Source organism: Phyllostomus discolor, chromosome 8, assembly GCF_004126475.2.
Source record: "Phyllostomus discolor isolate MPI-MPIP mPhyDis1 chromosome 8, mPhyDis1.pri.v3, whole genome shotgun sequence".
NCBI classification, from domain to species: domain Eukaryota; kingdom Metazoa; phylum Chordata; class Mammalia; order Chiroptera; family Phyllostomidae; genus Phyllostomus; species Phyllostomus discolor.
In genome coordinates, this window is record NC_040910.2 from 56,592,380 (window position 1) to 56,615,617 (window position 23,238).

Consider the following 23,238-nt stretch of genomic DNA (forward strand, 5'->3'; position numbering starts at 1 on the left):
CCTCTCTCTGTGATCTGTCCTCTATCTCTAAAATAGTTGCCCTCCCCCTTGTCCCCACACAGTGCCCTTCCTCTGTCATCTCCTACTTCTTTTTTTCCACAGCTCAGCTTTCTGCCGTTCCCCTGAAGACAGGATGTTCTGGCCCTGCTGTGGGACCTTGTGGCTGTGATTTCTGGTGTATGGGACACTGTTCCTCAGTCTGTTTCAGCTGGGGAAGAGGGGGACACCTTCCTGCAGAGCTCTGGAAGAGAAAGTGACCTCACCTAGGCTTACCCTTGGGAAGCAGTGGGAGTCCCCACTCTTGGGCCTTACCTCCCTCTCTCCAGGGAGGCCCAGAGAACACTGAGCAAAGGCTGCAAGTCTAGGCATGAGCCTCTCCTTTGCCCTTCTGCTTGGCTTCTGACTCCTGTGACCACAGGCAAAGTCATGTGTAAGCTGGGTCTGTAAGTAGCTGGCTGAAGGCTGCCCTGAGGTGGAAGGGGGTGCTTGGCTAAGGCATTGGCTGGGACTTAGGGACTTGCCTGGGGAACTCTCCAAGGACTGCTTGCTGTCTGGGTATCCTGGGACCAAGCATATGTCTTGGGGTGGCAGTGAGTGCCCCTGTCAGTGGAGTATGTAAACAGAGTCCTGGCTTCCTTGGGGGCTCCGAGGAGCTATTGCAGGACACAAATTCAGGCGGAGGATTTGGCTCTGTACAAGTTTTATTGGACTCCTTTCACACTGGGGCTCTTCACAGTCCTCAGATTGCAGCCTCATGGTGCCTCTGGTGGGCTGCAGCACCCTGCTGCTGCCTACCACCCAGCTCTGTCTAGTGCCCCAAGGAAAGGAGTGAGGGTATGCAGAAGGAAGGGGCTGGAGACAGGTCATGAGCCCACCCTTCCTCGACCCTGGGGTGGGGCCCTCCCTGTCTCCACAAAGCTGGCCCAAGAGCTGCCAGTGCAGCCACCCAACAAATCCAAGGCACTGGGAGGAGCACAGTCAGTCCTTGGCTAGCTACGTGGCCAACATATGCCCATTGGCCAGCTGCCAGGCTGCCCGGTTCCGAGGGCCATCGGTAGAAGCTACCCCAGGTCCCTGAGCTGCCCCATTCTTGAGCTTCGGATGCTCCTGGGCTTCCTCTCCTTCGCTCGAGTCCGACTCCTCCATGTCACTGCGAATGTCCTTCTCCATCTGGGAAATAGAGAGTGTGTATGAGGCTGGGCTGGGGCTGGACTGGGGCTCCTGGACAGCACATGGGAGCCCACCCTCGCCTGGCCCTACCTGGCCTTTCTTTGTGAAGTTGCAGATCATACGAAGGATGAGGCAAGACCAGAACACATGCAGCAGTTGCAGCATCACCAGAAGCGAGTTGAAGAGGTAATAGCCAAAGAAGGGGGCCGAGTTGGCGATGGACTCGTAGTACGTGGTATAGAGGATCCTGCGGTAGGCACGTGGGCAGGCAGAAGGAAGAAGTGGGCTTTACCAGCAGCTCTAGCTCCCAGTCCTAGGAAGCTCTAACATGTGTGGCCTTCCCTGCTCCAGAATTTCTGATGGCTTCCTGTTGTCCCAAGAGTAATACCTATGCTCTTCAGCTGGGCATTTAAATGCCCCCTCTCACTTGGTTACATGTTAAATGAGATCACACAAGCTTACTAATCGTGCATGACCATGAACTCCAACAGGGCACTTAGTATTCCAGTTGCTCTCCTGGGTGGTCCTTTGACACTTTTCCTTCTCTTCTTAGGCTGCCTTTTCCCCCTCACTCAGCAGGCTTTCCCCCGAGCCACCCTCACCCAAATCAGCTGTAAGGCCACCAGTGACCTGCTTGGCTCGAGCAGAAGGCGCCCAGCTGGTCCTCTCTTCTCCCTGAGGCCCTTCCCTTGTGTGCCTTTAGGTGCCCACACTTCTGCCTCCTCAAGTCACGGCCACTCCCTCTTGCCTCCCCTGCAGCCTTCCCCTGACTGGCACACATCTCTGTCCACACCTTGTCCCTGCATGACCTGTCTCATCTCGTGGCTGCAAACACCAAACATTCACATCTCTCCATGCTGGTGTGCCCACTGTATCCTCTATGGCTTTTCTTGGTGGTCTACAGGCCCCTCAAACCCAACATCATCAAAGCTGATCTCCTGATCCTCAAAGAACAGCTCTGAGCTCAAAACCACATCATGACTTGAGTGTTTCCTGAGGCCACCCACTTCCCTCACCTGCACTGGCCCAGTTCCATCACTGCTCACTTGGACAGTGGCCTCTGTCCTGGTCCCCTGGCTCCTGGCTAGGGGGTGGGCGCTCTCACCAGCTGTTCTCTCCGTAGCCATCAGAGGGTGCCTACGAGCACCCAAGTCTGGCCCCCTTCCTCCCCCTAGCTCACTCTGCTCCTGCCATATGGGCTTGCTGTTCCTCCAACAAACCAGGCACAGTCTAGGCTCGGGGCTTTTGCTTGTGCTGTTCCCACTGCCTGGAAGCCTTTTCTGCTCTGATCAGCACTGCCCCCTCCTCACCTCACTCGTCTTTCTGCATGAACACTATCAGAGACGCCTTCCCTGGCCATCCCTGTAATTCCAGTTACCCACACACTTCCTGGGGCTGTCTTTATTTTCTCGTTAACATGATCACCACTCTGTTGTGTGCTCTATATTCTACTTATTTGCCTTATTTATTTAATCCCCCAGTGTCAGCTCCACATGAGCAGAGATCACATTGCTCCCTTTGCTGGGAGAGGCTCAGCTAATAAATACACTGGGCAAAGGCTTCAGTGAGCTGGCCACCAGCCTTGCCGTCCATTCCATGTTCCAGGCACACAGGGGAACAAGGACTGAGCCATTTTCTGTCCCTTTCACCTCTGGGCTCATGCTGTGCCTTGGGCTGGGAACACAATACCCTTCTGTGCCTCCTCCTGGAAGCCTCACAACTAACACCCCTGCTCCCTGGGTCTGAAACTGAGTGAGACAGGACTGGATCCAGCTGCGCCCACCCATCTGCCCAGCGCCTACTGGAGGGCTGACTCACTGGGTGGGGAAGAGCACAAGGCGAGTATAGAAGAAGACCAAGGAGAAGACGATGAAGAGTGAGTTGCACACACGCCACTGGTGTGCATAGTTGAACATCTTACAGGCCTGGGGAAGACAGCAGAGAGGGAAGGATTCGGTTGGGTGGTGTTGGCGGTGGGGGACCAGGTGGGAAGGAGCGGGGCCTCTTCCCCAGGAAAAGGCACCATGGGGCGACAGAGCCTTATTTCCAGAAACTGCCCACAAAGGTACAAACTGGGTCTCTGAGACCCTCACTTTCCAGGAATTGCAGGGAGCGGGGCCTCACCTCTCAGGAAGACAGAGAGGGTCTGGGACTCACCTGCCAGGAAGACTGACTAAGGTGAAGTCTGCTCTCCCTGGAAAGCAGAGTGGGAGGGGCCTCACTTTACTAGAAGCTTGGGAGGGGCGGGGCCTCATCTCCAGGGGCCCTGGGCTCAGGATAGGACCTCTGAGAAGGGGGCTGGGCCCACCTCCAGCAGGTAGTCAGCGGAGTCATGCAGTAGCAGCACTAGAGAGCCAATGCGCAGCAGGTTCGTGCTGTAGGAGAAGGTGATGAGGGTGATGGTGACGAGGTGGTGCACTACCTGCTCCTTGAAATCCTGTGAGAGATAGCGGGTCACTGCCAGGACACGGCTGGGTAGCCGGAGGAGCCCTCTGAGGGGCTTGGTTGGCACCATGCTTCGTGCCTGGGGGTCTCCAGGTATCGGTGAGGCCATCCCTCCCCAACTGGAACTGGACCCTGACTCCACAGCTCATCACTTCCCCAGCTGGACTCTTGGCGGGACCTCACCTTGCGCCTGACGTCGAAGGGCAAAGTGATCAGCAGGGAAATGTAGAAACTCAGCTCCAGGAGGTACCAGTAGTACAGGGCCGGCTTCAGGGTCTGTGGCAGGGCAGTGAAGCAGGGTTAGCTGAGGGGTGGAAACTTCCTCAGAGCCCTCAGTGTGCTCAAAACCAGGACACTGGAATCCCAGAGAGCCAAGAAGGTATGAGCTCTCTACCCCAGGAGGTAATCAAGAGTAGTGGTTTTGTGTCTACTCCTGCTCCAAATTTCCTGACGCCTGGCCCCTCTCCATTCCCCAGGGGAGGCCAAAAACAGACAACAGGACTTGGAGGAGATTACAGTGTCATGTCCAGGTCTGGCTCTGCCGCCTTTGGCCATACGAACTCTGACCACTCCAATCCCCCCTCCAGCTCCAGGCAACCCCTGTCACTCACCTGATTTGGGTAATTGTCCCAGCACATTGCTGGCCTCCAAAGCCATGACTCCTGTGAGGACACAGACATCTGAGGCTGCCCGAAGACCAGACCCCAGCCTCCCGCCCTGGGCCCAAGGCCTGCTTGGGGGGGGGGGTCCCCTGGCCCTTGGTACTGCTGTCACTCAGCTCTGCTGTGTCCCTCCTGGTTACATCTCTGTTCTCACTGCAGATGAGGAGCTCACTCACTGCCTGACCCCAGCCCCACCCACAGGAGATCCCAACAGGCTTCTAGGCTTCAACAAGGTCCCTAGGACTTTGCCAAGTTCTTGCTCCCTTCTCTGTGCACATGCTTCCTCCCCCTCTGCCCACACGCCTCCCCACCTCTACCCCAAGCTGGGCCTGGCCCATAGCAGGTGCTTGTGGGGCAGGCAGAGAGCCAGGGAGCAGTCAAGAACACTCACGTGGTAGAGGACCGAGAGGCCACCAAAGAAGGAGAACAGATAGAAGGCAAACCTCCAGCTGCAGACAGGTAGGGAGCCCATGAGGCAGCTGCTGACAGAGCACACTCCTCCCCCCTCCCCAACCCCACCCTGGGCTGACCTGGCCTCACAGAACTTCTTGGTCAAGCAAGGCCGGTCCTGGTTCCGTCGTCTTCGGAACCAGCGTTGGGTCTGCCTCAGTGTGAGGCCACACTGGGTGGCCAGGATAACCATCTCAGGCTGGGGAGGGGGGATGAGGGCCAGGGTCACAGAAGTGGCTTCCCACTCGTCCCAGAACAGGTGGGACCCATCCCCTGTAGCCCCAGACCTCACCCGTGGGACTCTCTACCTGTGAAGATAGGGAGGTATGGGTTGGAGACCCCCAAACAATCAGGCCTTAATAAGAACCCAGCCCTGCTCACAGGACAGACTGATGACTGATGAGGGCTGGGAGCAGCTCCCTATAGAGGTTTCCCTGCACCCCTCCAGAACAGTGCAGTCTCACCCCTGCTCCAGGCAGGCAGTTGAGACCTTGTTTCCCATGTGTGCCTGCAGAGGGACTGACAAGAGACAGGATCACAAGGCTCTGTATTCTGCAGGAGCAGAATACCCCTGTGCCCAGGGTAGGAAGATCTCTCCCTTCCTCTTTCTCCTGAGGACCCAGCCCAGACCCTGCCCACCAGGCAGCTATACCATGGATGGGGCCTGAGGGAGGGGCATAAGACTGCAGAACCGCCAGAGTATCTGAATACTCGCCCCCAGGGCAGGAGAGACACTGGCTCCCCAGACCCTCTCCAGGCCCAGGAGCTGCCTGTTAGTCAGCTGGGCTCACTGATTGGAGTCTGGTGTCACGGGGGAGCATAGGTGCCCTGGTCTTTCTCTGCCCCCAACAAGTAGGCCACTTGCCACCCCCAGGCCCCATCCACACAGCAGCCATGTGGGCAGATGGAGATGGAGGAGGGTGGCAGGGCCCTCACCTCAGTGAGTCTCTGTCCTTCCACCAGGAAGTGTTTCTCCAGCGTGGCATTGGGTTGCACCGGCCTCCTGGCTCGATTCCGCACACCCAGCCACCGGCTTAGGGGCAGGCCGACGAGTCTGGGTGCAGGGGACACAGGGTTCATCAGTCCACATGAGGAGGGACATACATGCTACAGATGGTGGTGACACTGAGGCTGGGCAGGGCCAGGTCATGTCCTGGGACCCTGGAGGAGATCCTGGCTGCTGTATTAGACTGAGTGTAAGAAAGGCAGCTGGGCTGTGCTGGCCTGCAGAATGGGGGTGGGAAGGTCAACTTTTGGGGTACCAAATCACTGTCATTCAATCTAATCCCAAACTATGGGTCAGAGTCCCCTCACTTCCTGTGCCCTGGCCACCTAGAATCCTGGTCTGGCCCTAACCGGGCTGAGGCTCCCACTCAGGTCTCCCCTCTCCCTCCTCACCCTTGCAGGGGGAACACCTGGAGGAGCTGGACTCCGATCAATCACCACGTTGCCCACAAGGGGGCTCCCAAGGCCAGGGGTTCAAAGATGGAATTTCATCTCCATCATTCCACCTGATGCCTTTGGGATAACACTCCCACCTCAGTTGGGACCATTAGTTAAACATGCAAATCTTGCTCTGGGCTCCAGTAGTGAATCTGGGCAGGCCCTGACCCCTACTCCCCACACTGTGGGAAAGCAGACCTGGCCAGTGGGGCCTCTCAGAATCCCCCAGGCAAAGCCTCCGACCCTGCTGGCCTATGCACTGTGTGACACCAAGCAGGTCCCTTGACCTCTCTGTGCCTCCATTTCCTCTTCTGTAAGATGGGGGTGATAATAGCACAAAATGGGTGAAGACACTCGGCTGCTGTGAGCAGTGGCTGGCACAGATAAGTGCTCAAAGTGTGCCTGTTAAATATGTCAGTGGACATTCTCTGGTCCCCTGTGTCCAGGGAGCCCACACCTGGGAGCTCCTTAGGAGTGGGAGACACAAAGCAAGATGCAGACGGCTTCCATGTCCCCGTGGTCAGGGGGAGACCCAAATGGCTGGAGGGGTTAAGGGCTCTGTGGGGGCAGGGCAGGCTTCCCTGGAACTCAGCCTTAAAGGGGCTGCAAGAGAGTGTGTGCAAAGGCCAGGTGGCAGCAAAGATGGCGAACCAGGAATGGGTGTGAGGAGCGGAGGAGGAAGTGCTTGTGGAGAAAGGGGAGGGGCCCTCGGCATCACGGGAAACATTGTGGGGGTCGGCAGGTAGGGGGACGGGCAGTGGGGAGGCCAGCAGGATAGGGGCTTGGCAAGGTAGGTCTAGGAGCTATGACTACAGCTCTGGTCACAGGGGAAAGGGTGGGGCTACCTGGACACAGGGAAGGGACCCCAGGAGAGATGCCCACGCGCAGGAGAAGGACGCCCAGGGAGAGGGAGAAATCCAGTTCTGATTGATCAGCATCTGGGTCACCTGAGAAAGGCCTGGAAATCCACAGGGTTCGGCAACTGGAGGTTGCCAGGGGGATGGGCAGCATATACTCAGGGATAGTGCCAGGGTGTAGGAGTCTGAGGCTGAGCGGAAAGGGCCCCACAGGCGAGGCTATAGGGCCTGTGCTCCTTCCTTGGCTACAAAGGGTGGGAGGAGGGAAGGTGATAGAAGGAGTAATGGGGAACCAGGGAGGGGTGGCCTCTCACAGAAGGCAGTGGCAGGGGGTGGGAATGGAGGCATGGCAGGGCAGGAGTTTCTCTGCTCACTGACTGACTGGCCCCTGTAGATCTGTCCTTGGCCAGCAAAATGGGCACATGCCCTCCAGGTCCCCACCCATGTTCCGAAGAGGCTGCACAACCAGGTCAGAGCTGCAGCCAGTGCTTTTATACCAGCCCTCAGATCCCAGAGGAGTGTGAGTGGCAGCAGCTGGTGGTGGAGGGGGAAATTTGGTTCAAAGCTAGGACAAAACCACACAAAGGCTGCAGCACAGGCCAGCACTGCAACACCATCCACAAGGGACACTCACCTCTCAAAGGTGAAGCGCACGACCACCAGGGCCAGGGCCAGGGGCAGGGCCGCCAGCATGTCCTGGGGATGGGCATAGACCCGGCCATCCCGGTCCTCCAGGTCAGCCCATGAGCTATTAGGTGGTAGCCAGAACCTGTCCTGCCACAGCCACTCGTTCAGACTGGACCACATCCTGTGGACAGATGGTCCAGTTAAGGGTGAGCTCAGCCTGCAGGTTGGGTGATGCTGGAGGGCCTATCTGCCTGGCCCTCGCCCCCACCCCGCCCCACCATTGCCGGGCAACCTGGAGTTTATTACAGTGGGGGTTAAGGCTCAACTTGGGCTGTGTGTCTTTAGGCAAATGACTTGATCTCTCTGAACCTCAAGATCATCTATAAACCAGGGACAGTACATATCCACTCTTCAGCTCAGCCTGGTGCCTGTTGATCCTTAACAACACAGATCATGACAGTAGTTATTATTCTGCACTTTACAGACAGGAAAATGATGGCTAGAAGCCAAGGGGGTGGCTGGGTAGGGTCATGACCTTGAGTTCTCAAACGTCCAGGAAGGTTTCCTGCCATTGTGGGAAGGTGCCTCGGATACAGTCCAAAGATGAAGAATTTAAGGAAATCTGTAATTCCCTCCCCAGCCGCCCTTCACCAGGTGGACTCCCTGGGAGGTCTGAGTGATGCCCCTAGAGGTTTTAGTATCAGCTGCCTTGCTCGCTATCCCAGACCACGGGCGGACAGCAGCTGCGTAGGAGAACCAACAGCAGGACCAAGCTCTCAGGATAACGGAGCAGTAACTGAGGTGAGCCAGCTTTCCACCAAGAGCTGCCTGGGACCAGCCCCTCTCTGCAGAGCCCAGCCATCCAGAGTGGCCCACGCAGTTTCTCCCTTCCTCAGGATTTTAAGACAAGTGCCCAGAGTCTCACACCAATCCCCGCTTGGAATGTTTGTTCACTCATTGTTCATTTGTCCGTCCATCCATCCATCCATCCATCCACCCACCCACCCACCCGTCCATTCACCTGTCCATCCACCCATCCACCTGTCCATCCACCCATCCACCTGTCCATCCATCCATCCATCCATCCATCCATCCGTCCATCCATCCATATACACATCAGTCCATCTACCCATCCATCTACCTATTCATCCATTTGTTAGGTCCATTAATCCACCCACCCACCCACCCATCCATAAAATGTTCTCTGAGTGACTTGTATACACCAGCCTGGGCTGGGTGCTGAGGGCACAGCCAGGAACAAAGCAGACACATTCCTGTCTCCAGGGATCTCCCAGGTCAGCAGGAGAGGCAACCAATACACAAATAAATAGATTCATAATAAATGAAATAACACAGTGTGATGAGGTCTAGTGGGAAATAAACAGGGTGGCATTGATTTTCAGTGAGGTGACCAAGGGAGGTCTCTCTGAGGAGAAACCATCTGAGCTGAGACCTAGAGATGAGGAAGGCCCGAGTTTATGTGAGGGAGGGTAGTGGTGGTACAGAGGGGCTTTCCAGAGAAAGAAGCAGCATGAGCAAAGGCCCTGAGGCAGGACTTGGCTCAGAGTGCTGGAGGATCAGTAAGGAGGCCTGTGTGGTGCGAGCAGAGTGAGCAAGGGAGAGGAAGGGGAGGTGAAAGCAGGAAGGGCACTGGGCAGGGAAGGTCAGGCAGGGCCTGTGGGCCTGTGGGAAAGCATTAGGTGATTGCCCCAACAGAAAAAAGAGTTTACAGTGAACACCCACATACCCACTGCTAGGTTCCACCATTCACTGTGCCCTGTTTGCTTCCTCACACACCTGCCCATGCTTCCATCTATCTCTCTATCCACCCAGCAGCCCATTTGATTTTTCTGGATGCCTTTCAAAAGCAGTAGCAGACACAAGTCAAGTTACCCCTGAATATTTCAGCATGCAAGTCATAACTAGGGTTCAATATTTGCTCATGGTTTTTTTCCCTTCAAGGTTAATTTTACTTAGAGCAACATGCATTGATCTTAAGTGTTGAGTCACCCAGTTTCGGCAAATGCATGTACCTGTGTAACCTAGTCTCCTACCACAAACATTTTTGTTTTTCCATGAAGGTCTCTCATACCCTCTCCCAGTCAATCTCCATCTCTGCTGTCCAAAGGACACCTCTGTGTCAATTTTAAAAAAATATATTTTATTTATTTATTTTCAGAGAGAGGGGAAGGGAGGATGAGAGGGAAAGAAACATTGATGTGCAAGAGAAGCATCAATTGGTTGCCTCTCACTCGCCTGCTACTGGGGATCTGGCCCACAACCCAGGCATGTGCCCTGACCAGGAATCGAACCAGTGGCTTTTTGGTTTGCAGGATGACACCCGACCCACTGAGCCACACAGGTCAGGGCTGTGCCAATTTTTTTTTCCAACCTGCACAGGTGTCAGTGTGCCTGTCAGATGGATAAGAAGGCCTATGAGAAGAAAGCTCTTTTATCTGTTCCAGAACTTCACATAAATGGAACCTCAGACTCCATCTTCGTGCCTGGCTGTTTTCCCTCTGTATCATGGTTTTGAAACTCATCCATGTTGTTACATCTGCCATACTGGTTTTCCTTTTAAACATGGAACTGCAAGTACTGCAGGCATATAACACAATCGGTTATTTATTATTCACTTGTTGAGGGGCATTTGGAATGCTTCTAGTTTGGAGTAATCACAAGCAAAGCTGTTATGAACATTCATATCCTAGTCTTGTGTGAATAGAAGTTTTCATGTCTCCTAGGACGGTCCGAGGAATGGCATTGCTGGGTCATGGGACAGTCACATGCTTAACTTTATAAGCAACTGCTAAACTTTTCCAGGTGGATGTACCATTTTACACTCCTGCCTGTGTAGTCTGCGGGTTTTGTAGCTCCTTGTTATATTCTGGCTGAGATGGCAAGCCATGGGCTATGGGATGCCAAGCAGGAAGTGGCCTGGGGAAGACCAGAAGGGGGCGCTGTGGGCTGTCCAGATGAGGTAAGTGGGTGGACATTTCTGGAGACATTTTGCAGTCAGAGTCCCCAAGAGCTGAATACCCTCAAGAAAGAAGCCAGAAGCCAGAAGCAGGAATGTATAACTCCATTTATGTCAAGTTCAACACCAGGCAAAAGCAATCTTTAAGACTTACATTGGTTTCCTGGGACTGCTGATTATGTGGCTTAAAACAATATAGATTTTATTCTCATACAGTTTTGAGGGTCAGAAGTCTGGAAGGATCTTGCCAGGCTAACAATGAAGTGTCAGCAGGGCTACAATCCTTCTGGAAGCTCCAGGGGAGAATATGTTTTTGTGCCTTTCCTAGCTTCTAGAGGTGCCTGCATTTCTTGGCTCACGGCCCCTTCCTCTTCTTTCAAGGCCAGAAGCATAGCATTTTCAAATGTCTCTCTGACCCTCCTTGCCTCCTTCTTATAAGGACCCCTGAGATTACTTCGGGCCCCACAAGTAATCCAGGGTCATCTCCCATCTCAGGGTTAGCCTGTTAGCAACCTTAATTCCATCTGCAAACTCAATTTCCCTTTGCCATGAGAGGTACTATGTTCTCAGGTCCCAGGATTAGGATGTGGACATTGTAAAGGGGCATTATTCTGCTGCCACATGGCTGGCCACCAGGAGGGGCCATGCAGAGGGCTGGAAGGCTCAGTTTCCTGATCCAGGCACTATTCTGGTTGAAAACATTTACTGAGTTGTGCATCTATGACATGGGCCCTTTCCTCTGTGCAAATTAAACCATTTGTACTTTTAAAAGCTATGATTCTGATCTGAGGTCTGGTGCAGGGGTTTTCTTGCCACACCAGCAGGCAATTTTCTGACACCATCTGGGCACCCTACAGTTCAATTCAATCCTGACATCATCTGGAGACAATGTCAGATCCCTTAGGTTAAGGGCTCTGTCCTACATCAACTTCACTGGGCTTCTGACCCATGATGGGCTACAAATCAGAGGTTCCCACTGTCCCCTCCTTGGGTTTGATTAATTTGCTAGAGTGGCCCACAGAACTCAAGAGAAATGTTACTTGCTAGGTCACTGCTTTGATATAAAGGGTCCAAGTCAGGAACAGCCTGATGGGAAGAGATACAAGGGGCCTGAATGGGGAAGGGCACAGAGCCCCCATGCCTGGCCCAGGCACCCTCTCCCCAAAGCCCCACATGTTCACAGCCCTGAGGCTCTCCGAGCTCTGTCCTATCAGCTTTCTCCGGAGTCTTCACTACACAAGCCCGATGGGTGAACTCATTGGCTACTGGTGACTGATTCACCCTCCAGCCCTCTCTCTGCCAGGGAGGTCCTGGGCAGGTGTGATAGCTCCAACCCTCTGACACGTGGTTGGGTCCCCTGAAAATTGGCCCTCATCCTTAGGTGACCAAGGGGCTTTCCAAAGTCACCTTGTTAACATAACAAGATACCTCTGTCCCTCTCAGTTCCTAGTTTTAGGAGCTCTGTGCCAGGACAGGTGACAAGGGCAGAATTTGTATTTCTTATTATAAATCACAATATCACAAGTCAAATACTGAAAAAAGAAAAATTCTTAGAACCTGAGGAACTGGGTGAACCAGGACGGGTGAGGGATTTGGGGGGCAGGAGCTGGGCTCAGTGTTGAACAAGACAAGCTGGGGTTGGGGGCATGGCTTAGATGTCCCTACGGACACGTGGAAGAAGCAGGAGCTCCTCAGGTGGGGTGGGGGGCAGCACTCATGTTTAACTCTGTCAGGATGGATGGGATTGGGGGGGTGTGGATAAAGGAGCAACCCCCCCACCCCCCTCCCCCGCCACACCAGGGAATCCTGCATTCAGGGTCAATAAATGATTGGCAGTGGCCACTGCCATTGGACACTCTGGTAGAGGCAGAGCACCAGGCGGCAGTAGCCTGGCAAACGATCAAGGATCAAGGTTGCTAGCAGTGGCTAGTTTCAACCCTCAGGGCTCAAGTATCCCAGACAGAATAGACAGATGGAAAGGTACAAGTGAGGACTTTTGCCTGGGGGTTCATCTCTCTAGCAAAGAAACTACCTGCACTCACAAGCAAGGCTGACTTGGCCCCATGAACCCACTGGGGCATGTGGGCACACGCCCAGCCTGGCTTCCTGGCTGCACACCTCCAATGCAGGGGATCTGCAGTCTCCTCCTCGGTGGTCGTCCCAACCATCCAAGGGACACGCCCAACCACGTGCAGATGGAAGTGGGCTGGTAGTCTGGATCTGCAGCTCCATGTTCTTCCCTCACCCAAGGGAGCCCAGAAGGGGGTCCACTGAAGCCATGGTGCTTACAGGTCTCCAGGAGCTTCAGGGACAAGGGAGAACACATGAGAACAACAGCATCTCGTAATCTCAGGTCTCTATGGATGCACCCAGCCTCAAAGCCCACCATTCGTTGACTGATGCTCTGCCCTCATCACATGACACCACTTCACACACCTAGCCTTTGCAAAGGCTGTGCTCTGCCTGCAATGTCCACATAGTATTTATTGCCCCATGCTGGGTATTGAGGACACAAAATGGGGGGAAAAGCAGGCAAGGTCTCTGTTTTTGCAGAGTTTACTCACCTTTCTTGTCTGTCTAGCAAACTCCTATGCATCTTTTAAAACCCAGTTGAGCTGTCACTTCCTCCTGGAGGCACCTTCCAATTGCCTCAACCTTGGACCCTCCTAAAGCACCTCCCCCAGCCCTGCCTCACTCACTGGGGTTGGGAGCCAGTCAGGCAGGCTCTTTAGAGGTGGTGAGGGGTGAAGGAAGGATACTTGACTAGTCTCCAACCCCAGTGCCCTGAGCTGAAGCAGGTCCAGCCCTGTCTGGCCCCCAAGTCACTTTGGAAAAGTGCTTTCCAAACCAGAGAGCCCTCCAAGGGGGCTTCAGACTGACATACCCTACCCTGACTACAGAGGTCTCAGCCCTGAAGTCCTACCCCTCTCTAACCCTAATGTCTGTCCTTCCTCCACCCCCTTTGCCCTCTTGATAAAGAAGAGATGCTGGTTTGGGAGAGAGGAGGGTCTGGAGCCCAGCAAACCGGCTGGAGTTCCCGCTCTAATGATCCCAGCCTAGGGCCTCCATTTATTCACCCGCCTTTGGTGGGACAGGTGCCTGGCACACAGGGTAGGCTCAGGGACAGCTGTAAACGGGCATCCATGGCCAGCAAGACCCAACATTCTCTTCCACCCCAATCCCCCACCAGATATCCTCTTCCCGAGGGACAGGAGGAAATGGGGCTCAGGGTGGCACGCCTTGGCCTTCCTTTTTCCTCTCTTGGATGCTAGCTCCTCCACCCATTCCCTGTGACCCTCGCCTCCTTGGGCATTGTCTGCTCCATCTGAGAAATGGGTACAGTCCGGTCTCCTGCTGCCGCACACACCACATGCTGGTACTGCAACCGACTAGACTCCTGTCTTACCCTTTTACAGTCGTGCGACCTCGGCTACTGACCTGGCAGCTGGGTGCCTCCGTCTCCTCATCTGTAAAATGGAGCCATGACAGGCCCTTCCACGTGAGGTGGCTGGAACGACGCCCAGGCAGAGTGGGCATGAGTAACTAGACTTTATCTAGTTACTTATTGTTAGCTGTAGAGAGGAGAGGGGTGGGCTGGGGCACTCTGGAAAGGAGGGGTACGGGCCTGCGGCAGGTTCTGGGTGGTTCTTCCCAGAATAGCCCCTGGCCTCTGCAAAGGCACCTTTCCTGACAGCTGTAGCTAATGAGCTCAGGCTGGGCTCAGCCAAGGCCACAGAGGGGTCATTTGGAGAATGACCACGTGGGTGGCTGTGCCAGCTTGACCAGCTTGAGCCTTCATCCCCATTACTGCTATCCAGCCTGCCCCTGGGTCTTCCAGTCCGGCTGTATCTTGAAGCCTCTTTGGCCTTTTCCTAGCCTTGCCCCTGCCACCTGGAGCCAGACTCTGATAACCCTTCTTAGTGGCTAAAAATACCCCTGGAATGGAGGACAGAGGGAGATTAGGGCTTATGCTGACACAAGGAAGGGCAGGAAAGCACAGGGTCCCTGGCCCACCCCAGGGCTCTGATGGAGTCCACTGGCCCGTGTTATGGCCGCAAACCCCGTAAGGTTTCAGCAGAGCAGGGCTGTGCATACAGGTTTGTTTGTTTTATTTTCAATCTAGCTAGAAACACAGGACTGGCCTGAGTTGTGAAATAGGAAATCAATTCAGATTCCAGATGTCCAGGTCCAGCCCAGGGACAGGCAGACACACAAGGACACACACACCAAATTGCCTGGCCCTTGCAGCCTGGCCTGCTGCCCAGAGTCACCTGGCTCCTGCAGCTGGAGGCCCCAGCGAACAGCACATGATGTGAGGTGTGGGGACTGTTTGTTGATAACCACAGCTGCCCCTGCATGGGGTCCTGGCTGTCCCCTCTACTCGGAACCTCTCTGAGCAGGGTCCCTGTGGGCTGCTAATGACCAGAGATGCACTCAGCCCAGGAAGGGCCCCAAGTCCAGGGTACCCCTTGCCTCAGCCCCTCCTATTTGACACACTCCTGCCCTGTAGATACAATCCTCTCTCCCCAGCAGCTCAATTCACTGCAATGATTACTTGGTGGGCCTCCAACTTGCCAAGCTCACTTCTGCCCCAGGGCCCTGGCGCATGTGGGTTCCCCCATGGCCTAGGGTTTGGGTCTGCCTCCTCCTCCACGTCGCCTCCTCAGAGAAGCCTTCTCAGTCCACTTCCAAAGAAGCCACCATACTAGTCCATCTCTTCTCCCTGTTCTATTCTTATAGCCCTGTCATCTCGGTTGATCTGTTTACTTACTTACTTGTCTGCCTCATTCTACAAGGCACATGCCTCATGAAGGCATAGGTGTTATCGTCACAGCTGGGTCCTCGGACGGGGCCTGGCACAACCTTAGGTGCCAACTAAATGCTGAGTGGATGAATGGGCAGAACAGACACACTGATGGGTGGAAATGAAGACTTTAGCTGGTGGTCAAATGTTCTAGAGAAAGGACCCACTTTCTTTAACAGGCTGGGTCAGACCCATCCCCATAAAGCAGGTGCACTGTCTCCCCAGAAGCTGAGAAGTCTCAGGTTCAAAGCCAGAAACTACTGGAAACAGGCTACTCTGCTAGCAAGGGAGACAGCCAGGGCTGGAAGCTCCCCGGGGGCTGCCAGTGATCAGTGCTCATAGGACCCTCGAGGGGCCTCCCAGGCCTGCTTCTGTCCACCAAGGTTTCCTCAGGGTTGCCCCCTCCCACATACACCAAAGGCTCAGGGGCCTGGCGTTCTCAGCCCATTGGCCACCTTTCCTCACCAAAGCCACCCTCCCATTCCCCTGGTTATGCCCCATCCCCCAAATTGAACAATCAGCACTGGACCATGAAGCTTGCTCTATAGCTGCCCATCAGTTGTGCGGTGGGCTGGCTGCCTGGCCCTGTTCCCTCACACAGCTCCATTTGAGCCCCTGCCCTACTCCACACCCAGGCTCTAGGAGGCCCAGAGCTTCCCCAGGGGTCCAGCCTCCAGTTCTTTGCATCAGCCTTTTGCCAGAAACGCCTCCACCCCCTTCACTGTGCCAGTTCCTACTAGCCTTTCAAGACCTGGATCAGATTAAATTCTCTACTTAAGAGACTTCTCTACCCTTCCCACCCTCCTCAGCCTTTCTTAAGAGCTTTTTCTCTGGCCATGGTCAGACCCCATGGAGCTGAGAGAGCGAGCTAGCTCTGCATCTCCCTCAAACACTGAACACCAGGGAGAGGCTTCGGGGTTCCCAGTGTCAGCTAATGTGGGTATATGTTGGGGTGTCAGTCAGGGAGGTTTCATGGACTGAGGAACGAGAGAGGATGGGGTCTCTTGGAGTTTGCAGTGGGATCTGATACTTGCACAGGGTTGGGTCAGCACAGGTGGGGGGTGTAGGGCGGCTCTCTCAGATACCACAATTAAACAACACTGGTTTATTGAGGTACCATTACCATGTATGAAACAGAATGTTTCAATAGTGAGATTCAGTACATTCTACATATGTGCACAACCATGAAATCATAACCTCAACCAAGACATTGAATACAGCTGACCCTTAAACAACACAGGTTTGAACTGCATGAGTCCACTGCATATGCAGGTTTTTAGTGTCCTATAAACAGATGATGGAAACTTACGGTATCCATCAGTATGAACAGTGCTACCAATGTATTTTCTCTTCTTGATGATGTTCTTAATAACATTTTCTTTTCTTTTATGTTTGTTATATTGTAAAAATACAGTATCTAGTACATATAACTTACAAAATATGCATTTGTTGACTGTTTATTTGTTGATGAGGCTTCTGCTCAACAACAGGCTCTTAGCAGTTAAGTTTTGGGGGAGTTGAAAGTTACAGATATATTTTCAGGTGCATGCAAGGTCAGAGCCCCCAACCCCCACACTGTTCAAGGGTCACCATCTCTTCCTGAGGTTTCCTTGTGCCCCTTCTGAGTCCTCCCTCTTGCCCTTCCAGTGAAAACTGGCAGCAACTTTGGTGTCTGACATTTGGGGATCAGGAACCTCAGGATTCCATGCACTGAATCATTAGGTACAAGCCGTGAAGACAGCCTGCTCAGTGAAATGAGCCAGTCACAGAAAGACAAACACTACAGGACTCCACTATGGGAGGTACCTGAGGAGTCAAGTCCAGAGGGACAGAGAGCGCACAGTGGAAGCCGGGGCTGGGAGGTGGGGCGGGGGCTGTCCTTTAGCAAGGTGAGAGATTTAGTTCTGCAGGACGAAAGTTGTAGAGATTCTTTGTGCAGCAATGTGAACATTCTTAACATCGAGCTGTGCACTTCAACACTGCCAATTTTTGACACAATTTAAAAAATTATCAAAAGAGGGGGAAGAGAAGAAGAAATGCTATGTTCACTGACTTGGGAGGATCACTGAGGTATAAAAAGCGCGGCAGGGCTGCCACATCAGACAGGCCCTTTCCGCGATGACCACCAACTCTGGACTACGTACTAAATGTATAACGTCGAACAACGTCATTTCATTATGATGTTGTGAGGCGCTGTAGAACTGGGGTGTCAAGCTCATTTTCACCAGGGGCCACATCAACCTCATGGTTCCCTTCAAAGAGCCAAATGTAATTTTAGGACTGTGTAAATGTAACTACTTCTCAACAGTAAAGCAAGAGCTCGGTGCTGCCACCGGGTAGAAACAAGGTGCGGGGCCAGATAAAACAAGGTGGAGGGCCAGATTTGGGCCATGGGCCTTGTGTTTGCTACCTGTGCACTAGCCTAATATGTGGCTATTTACATTTCATGTAATTACAATTAAATACAATTTAAAATACAGTTCCTCGGTTGCACATGCCTACACGCAATAGCTGCTGTGGCTAGTGTCCTGGGCAGGGCACACAGGGAGCATCGCGCACAGAAGACTATGGAGCAGTGCTGCTCAAGAGCAACCAAAACACAGAGACACTGGTTGGCAGCCTCTGTCTGGAATAAGGAAACAGCATGGGATGCGTTTCCCATTTTTTATTGTTAGTCACTGGAAATAGAAACTGGCTTAAAAAGTGGTAAGATAGAGCCCACAGAGACCACAACAGCTCAACAATGGATGGAGCGTGTTAAAAAGAGAGAGTCTAAAAAAGCAGTTTCAGATCCTACACAATTTAAAATAAAAAGCTGTATGGGGGCTTTTGCCCTTCACACTCAAGTTGTCCTCCACCCACAGGAAATGCTTTCGTCCTCCTGAGGCTTCTTGGCCAAGGCCCCACCGTCCATCCTGTGTTTGGGGATGGGAACCTGGGAATCATCCCAGGCCCCTCCATATCCCCGGACACCCAGTTACTCATTGACTCCTGCAATGGCACCCATCTCCCCAGTCACTGTTGACGGAGCCCCTTCTCTACTGATCCAGTCCGCTGCAGCCTCATCTCTCCATGTCAATTATCATGGCCTCTGTCCTGGTCCCCCTGCCTGTGGGTTTTGCCTTGGCCATCTCCTCCATCAGCATCCATGCACACAAGACCCTCAGCTTGAAAGCCTACAAGTGCTCCCCCAGACCCTGCCATCAGGCACCCAGGAATACCCTCAGGCCTCTGAACATACCTCTGTCCCTGTCTCCTCCAGCCATGCCCTCCTCTTCTGCCTGCCAGACCCCTCTGGTTCTTCAACACTGTTCTCCAGACAGTTCCTCCAGGAAGACTGCCAGGTGCCCTCAGACTGGGTTCGGGTCCTTCCCCTGGACTCCCCTGCCCAACCCTTTTCTCAGAAAATTTTGGGTCAACATTTGTCTCCTCCCCAGTAGCCTGGTGATGTGGCCTGACCCCTCCATGTTCCCAGCACCTGGCACACAACAGGTGCCCAGAAGCTCGCCACCAAATGGATGGCTGGAAAAAAGGCTATGCTAAGACCTTGATTCTACCCACAGACACCCAGGCCTCAGGAAACAACTGAGCCCCAGCCTCTAGCCTCGTCATCCCTGTCCCACCTGCTCGATGACTCACCCGCCAGTCTCCTTCAAAAGGCTCACTTTTCTTCCTTAAGTACATTTATTTTCAGGTTGCCCTTCATCTCCAAAAGAGAGCCAGCTTCAGCATCACATGCATAGTGTCCATAAAACACAGTGAAAACAAGATAACATTCATTCCTGGCCAAGTGATTCCTCTACTTTTTGGACTTCACCTACTTCTAAAATTTCAGTTGGCTCTGCACACTCAGGTCCTGGATGAATATGGTCCAAAGCTGAAACAGGCTGAAAGGAGTGAACAGTTCCAGCCCTTGCTCACCCCTGTCTCAGTAATGGCAAGCATCTGTTTCACTGCATCAATACACTTGCTGTGCCCTGGAGAATGTTCTGGAAACCCTTAACCCTCAGAGCCAGCCTCGAATCTAGGAACAACTCAGGCTGCAAGACAGAGGTCTTGCTCCTTGTGTTATTTCAACAAGCTCTAGATTGAATAAACACATTCTGTCCCACCAACCTCAATAACTTCTGCGGAGTCATGTGAATTTTGTGGTGTGAAAAATGCAATGGTTTCAAAATCCTGAATCACTGCTTTGGCAACAAGAAGAACTGCATTATGGAAGCACGTGTGTGGACAACCAGACACTTTCTCCAAGAACTGCTTTATAATCTGCTGTCCAGAGGCTCTTAATACCTGAGAAAATATGGCACTTGGCAGTGGAGGGGGAACTGGACTTTATCATTACAAATTAGTCATTTGGGCCCTGGCTGAATAGCTCAGTTGGTTAGAGTATCATAGCCCTGATATACCTAGGTTGCAGGTTCGATCACCGGTCAGGGCACATACAAAAATCGATCAACGAGTGCATAAATGTGTGGAACAACAGATCGATGTCTATCTCTTTCTCTCCCTCTAAAAAAAAATCAATAAATTAAACAAACAAAAAAGAAATTGGCTTTTTGGAAAATGCTTCTGCAATCCCACAGCCTAAAGGGTCATGGCATTTGCCTTGGCAAAAGCTCTGTGAAAAAAGTTTTCTTTACATCCAAAAGCAAAGGATGAAAAATCTATGGGGAGAAAAATACATAGAGGCTCTGACCACCTAAACTAAAGTAACTTCCCCCACTCAATGCATTTCTTATTTATTTAAAAAATTTTTAGAAGGTTGTATTTATTTATTTATTTATTTATTTATGTATTTATAGAGAGAAGGGAAGAGAGGGAGAAAGAGGAGAGAAACACCATTGTGAGAAACACTGGTAGGTTGCCTTTTGCATGTGCCCCGATGAGGGACCTAACCTGCAACAACCCAGACATGTGCTCTGACCAAGAATCAGGGTGACCTTTCACTTTGTGAGATGATGCCCAACCAATTGAGCCATACTGGCCAGGGCTCAACACATTTCTTGAAAATTCTAGGAATATGTGGGAATGTGCTAAGTGTCCTGTTTCAGGGTCTGACTTGTCCCCAGCTCCTAGTCTCCAGCTAAGCCCCCAGGAAGCTACAGCAGGTGTCCAGTGCCAGATATTTCTGCTGTGCATATTTTGCAGCTGGGGAAACTGAGGCATGGAGCAGAAAGTGGAGAGCTGGGATTCAAACCTAAGCTCGCTATTCTCCAGAGCCGGATACTCTCTGTACCCTCCCCCACGCCTTCTCTCCTCTTCCAAGCTAAGCCTCTCAGGCTGTAGCCAGAAGTACCTGGGACGAACATCATCCTTTCACAAACATTTATTGGGCGCCTACTGTATAACAGGTGCTGGGCTACACACTGGGATCCCAGCAGGGCACACACTACCACAGGATTCCCACCCCATCCAGAACCTTAATTCCATGAGGGTGGGAGTGGGAGGCAGCCAACACCATATATTTTATTAATTTGTTTCATGATGTCAGGTTGTTGAGAAAAACAAGGAAGGAAAAGAGATCAGGAGTTGAGGAGTAAAGGCTGCAATTTTAAAGAAGGCCTCTCTGACAAGGTGGTATTTGAGCAAAAGAGGTCAGGGGTGAAACCATGGGGATAGGGCATTCTAGCCAGAGAGAACAGCCTATGCAAAGGCCCTAAGGCAGGGCCACATGTGAAATAAGGCCTGTGGTGCTGGAACAAACAGGAGAGTGGGAAGAGGTGGGGCAGGGTGGTGACAGCCAACATCTAACCAATATGTCAGATGGAGAGATGAGACCCAGAGGCGACATTCCCAGAGTCTCTCCTGCCTGCTCTCTTCTGTCACTCAAGGTCCTTGCCTCCTACCATTTCCCAATAGTTTAGCCTGACTCCCTTGCTCCACCTGTGGTCCCATGGCACCTGCCAGGATCATGGCCATAGCTGAGCCAGGGCCTAAGGGGGTTGCCCATAGGTGAACCCAGCCCTATTTTGGAGGGTGATGGGTGGGAGGACAGTCCCAATCATGTGTCCCTAGCTCAGCAGCACCTCTGATTAAGGTGCTAGCATCCAAGTGTCTGAGATATCTGAAGCCAGAGGGGTTTAGGGTGCACCTGGGCCAGTGGTGGGGGTGTGGAGGGTGACCAGGTCCTTGTCCTCACAGGGTATGTGTAGGGGGCCCAATACCTTTCTCCTCAACCTGGAAAGGGAGTGACAGTCGGCTGGTGGCAGGGCCATCCTCAAAACACGCCTTCCTAGGTTTTTGTTGCCTGTCCTGAAGGCCCAGCCAGGCCCCTGCCTGCCATCCCTGTGTCCCTTAAGGCTCCTATCACTTTGCCGAGAGCATCCAGCCATAACACCCAGCTCTGTGCCCTGGCCGAGTGCCACTGTGTCCCCCCCACCCCCATATTCCCATCACTGTCCTCTCTCTTTCTACTCTCCTCCACTCCCGCCAGCCCCTTCAGGGGGTCTCCCAGGTCAGCTGAGCACCCGCTCCCAGTACAGGGGGAAAGGGGTGATCTTCCCTCCTCCTGCCAGCCCGGTTTTCCTTCAGGGTTCCAGAACTTCAGAGCAGAATGACCAATGCACACAGCGGACAAAGTACCAAAGCAATCTCCCCTCCCCCCACAAACCACAAAGCAGTCCTAGGGCAAGGACCCTCCCAGGGCCAGCTGCTGTTGCACTAGGGGCCCTGAGAGCCTCGGTCTCTTCATCTGCCCTTCCTTCCACTCCCCGCCTTGTTCACTCTGCTCTAGCTACACCAACCCCCTTACTCTACCTCCAACATGCCAAGCCCAGCCCTGCCTCAGGACCGGCTCCTCTGCCTGAATGTTCTTCCTCCAGATGCCCACCCACCCCCAGTCTGGCTGGGTCCTTTTCATCCTTTGGGTCTCACAACCTCATCACCTTTCTGTTCCCCACTCCCAGAACATCAGCTCCAGGGGAAGGGGTGGATTTCATCTTATTCATTGCTAGTCCCCGCTGTCTCCCAGAGCAGGCACTTCCTAAGAATATGCTGAATGAATGAACGACAGACAGAGACGGAAGGGAGACAGAGCCAGACGGAGGGGTTCCTGAGGGCATGGCTGGCAGGGGCCTAACCCCTCCTCCATACACAGTTGTGGGACCTCTGGGCAAAATATGGTTTTGACAGCCCAGGAAGGGGTGGGGAGAAAGCCAGACTCCTGCTGGTTCAGTGCGGGGAACCCTACTAAGAAAGGTACAAAGTCAAGATTGAGGGAAGAGAAAGGCCTCCTATTTACCTCCGACTGAGGTCAGAGCCAGGTTGGGTTTGAGGTGCAGATCCAAGGGTGGCCATGAAAAGCTCATTCTGAAAGACTTGGGGTGCAGACGGGGAACAGAAAGGGCAGCCAAAGGTAGGGATCAGAAGCAGAGATTGAAAAACATGGCTGAGGCTGATGTCTTCCTCCTTTTTGAAGCCCTTGCTCCCCTGGCATCTGGCATGACACTCACTCCTGGTTTCCTTCTGCCCTCTCTTCAAACTCCATCCTCACACCCAAGGTGAGTTATATCTCCAGAGCTCCAGGCTTGCTTCTCCAAAGCCAGCACCTAGCCTCACGTCACCACAACCTGGGCCTCCAGTGGTGCCACTATTTCCAGATGCTGGAAACAGGTTGCCGACTAGTAAGTGATAAGTTAACATGCTCCCCAATAAGCAGCTTCTGCCTCCCCAGGACCCACCCACTTCTCACACAGCCACACCTCCCCCTGGTCCAGTCCCACCCTGATCTGGACCACAGCAGTGTGCCTGCCTCCATGCTGGTTCCTGCCTGGTGGAACTCCATGCATCCGCCCTGCAGTT

The 23,238-nt window shown here is 53.2% G+C and overlaps 1 protein-coding gene and 1 long non-coding RNA gene across 8 annotated transcripts in view; one reads left to right on the forward strand and one right to left on the reverse strand.

Moving 5' to 3' along the window:
* CERS4 (ceramide synthase 4) overlaps nt 1–23,238 on the reverse strand; it is a 25,811-nt gene continuing 2,573 nt past the window's right edge. For 4 of the 7 annotated variants that reach the window (XM_028522057.2, XM_036032735.1, XM_036032734.1 and 1 more), the window contains exons 2-11: nt 7,662–7,835; nt 5,664–5,781; nt 4,808–4,926; nt 4,669–4,726; nt 4,227–4,277; nt 3,799–3,891; nt 3,479–3,607; nt 2,989–3,095; nt 1,261–1,417; nt 1–1,170 (exon numbers count right to left, since the gene is read on the reverse strand). In XM_028522057.2, coding sequence (XP_028377858.1) covers nt 994–1,170; nt 1,261–1,417; nt 2,989–3,095; nt 3,479–3,607; nt 3,799–3,891; nt 4,227–4,277; nt 4,669–4,726; nt 4,808–4,926; nt 5,664–5,781; nt 7,662–7,834 — 1,182 coding nt within the window. In that variant the 5' untranslated portion in view covers nt 7,835 and the 3' untranslated portion in view covers nt 1–993. Of the gene's footprint in view, nt 1,171–1,260; nt 1,418–2,988; nt 3,096–3,478; nt 3,608–3,798; nt 3,892–4,226; nt 4,278–4,668; nt 4,727–4,807; nt 4,927–5,663; nt 5,782–7,661; nt 7,836–12,749; nt 12,934–13,017; nt 13,095–14,069; nt 14,503–23,238 lie in introns of those variants that run through there. The other 3 variants (XM_036032731.1, XM_036032732.1, XM_036032733.1) reach the window with 3 other exon arrangements.
* LOC118502043 overlaps nt 22,718–23,238 on the forward strand; it is a 22,271-nt gene continuing 21,750 nt past the window's right edge. Inside the window, exon 1 of the long non-coding RNA XR_004904719.1 lies at nt 22,718–22,937. This is a non-coding gene — a long non-coding RNA (uncharacterized LOC118502043). The remainder of the gene's footprint in view (nt 22,938–23,238) is intronic.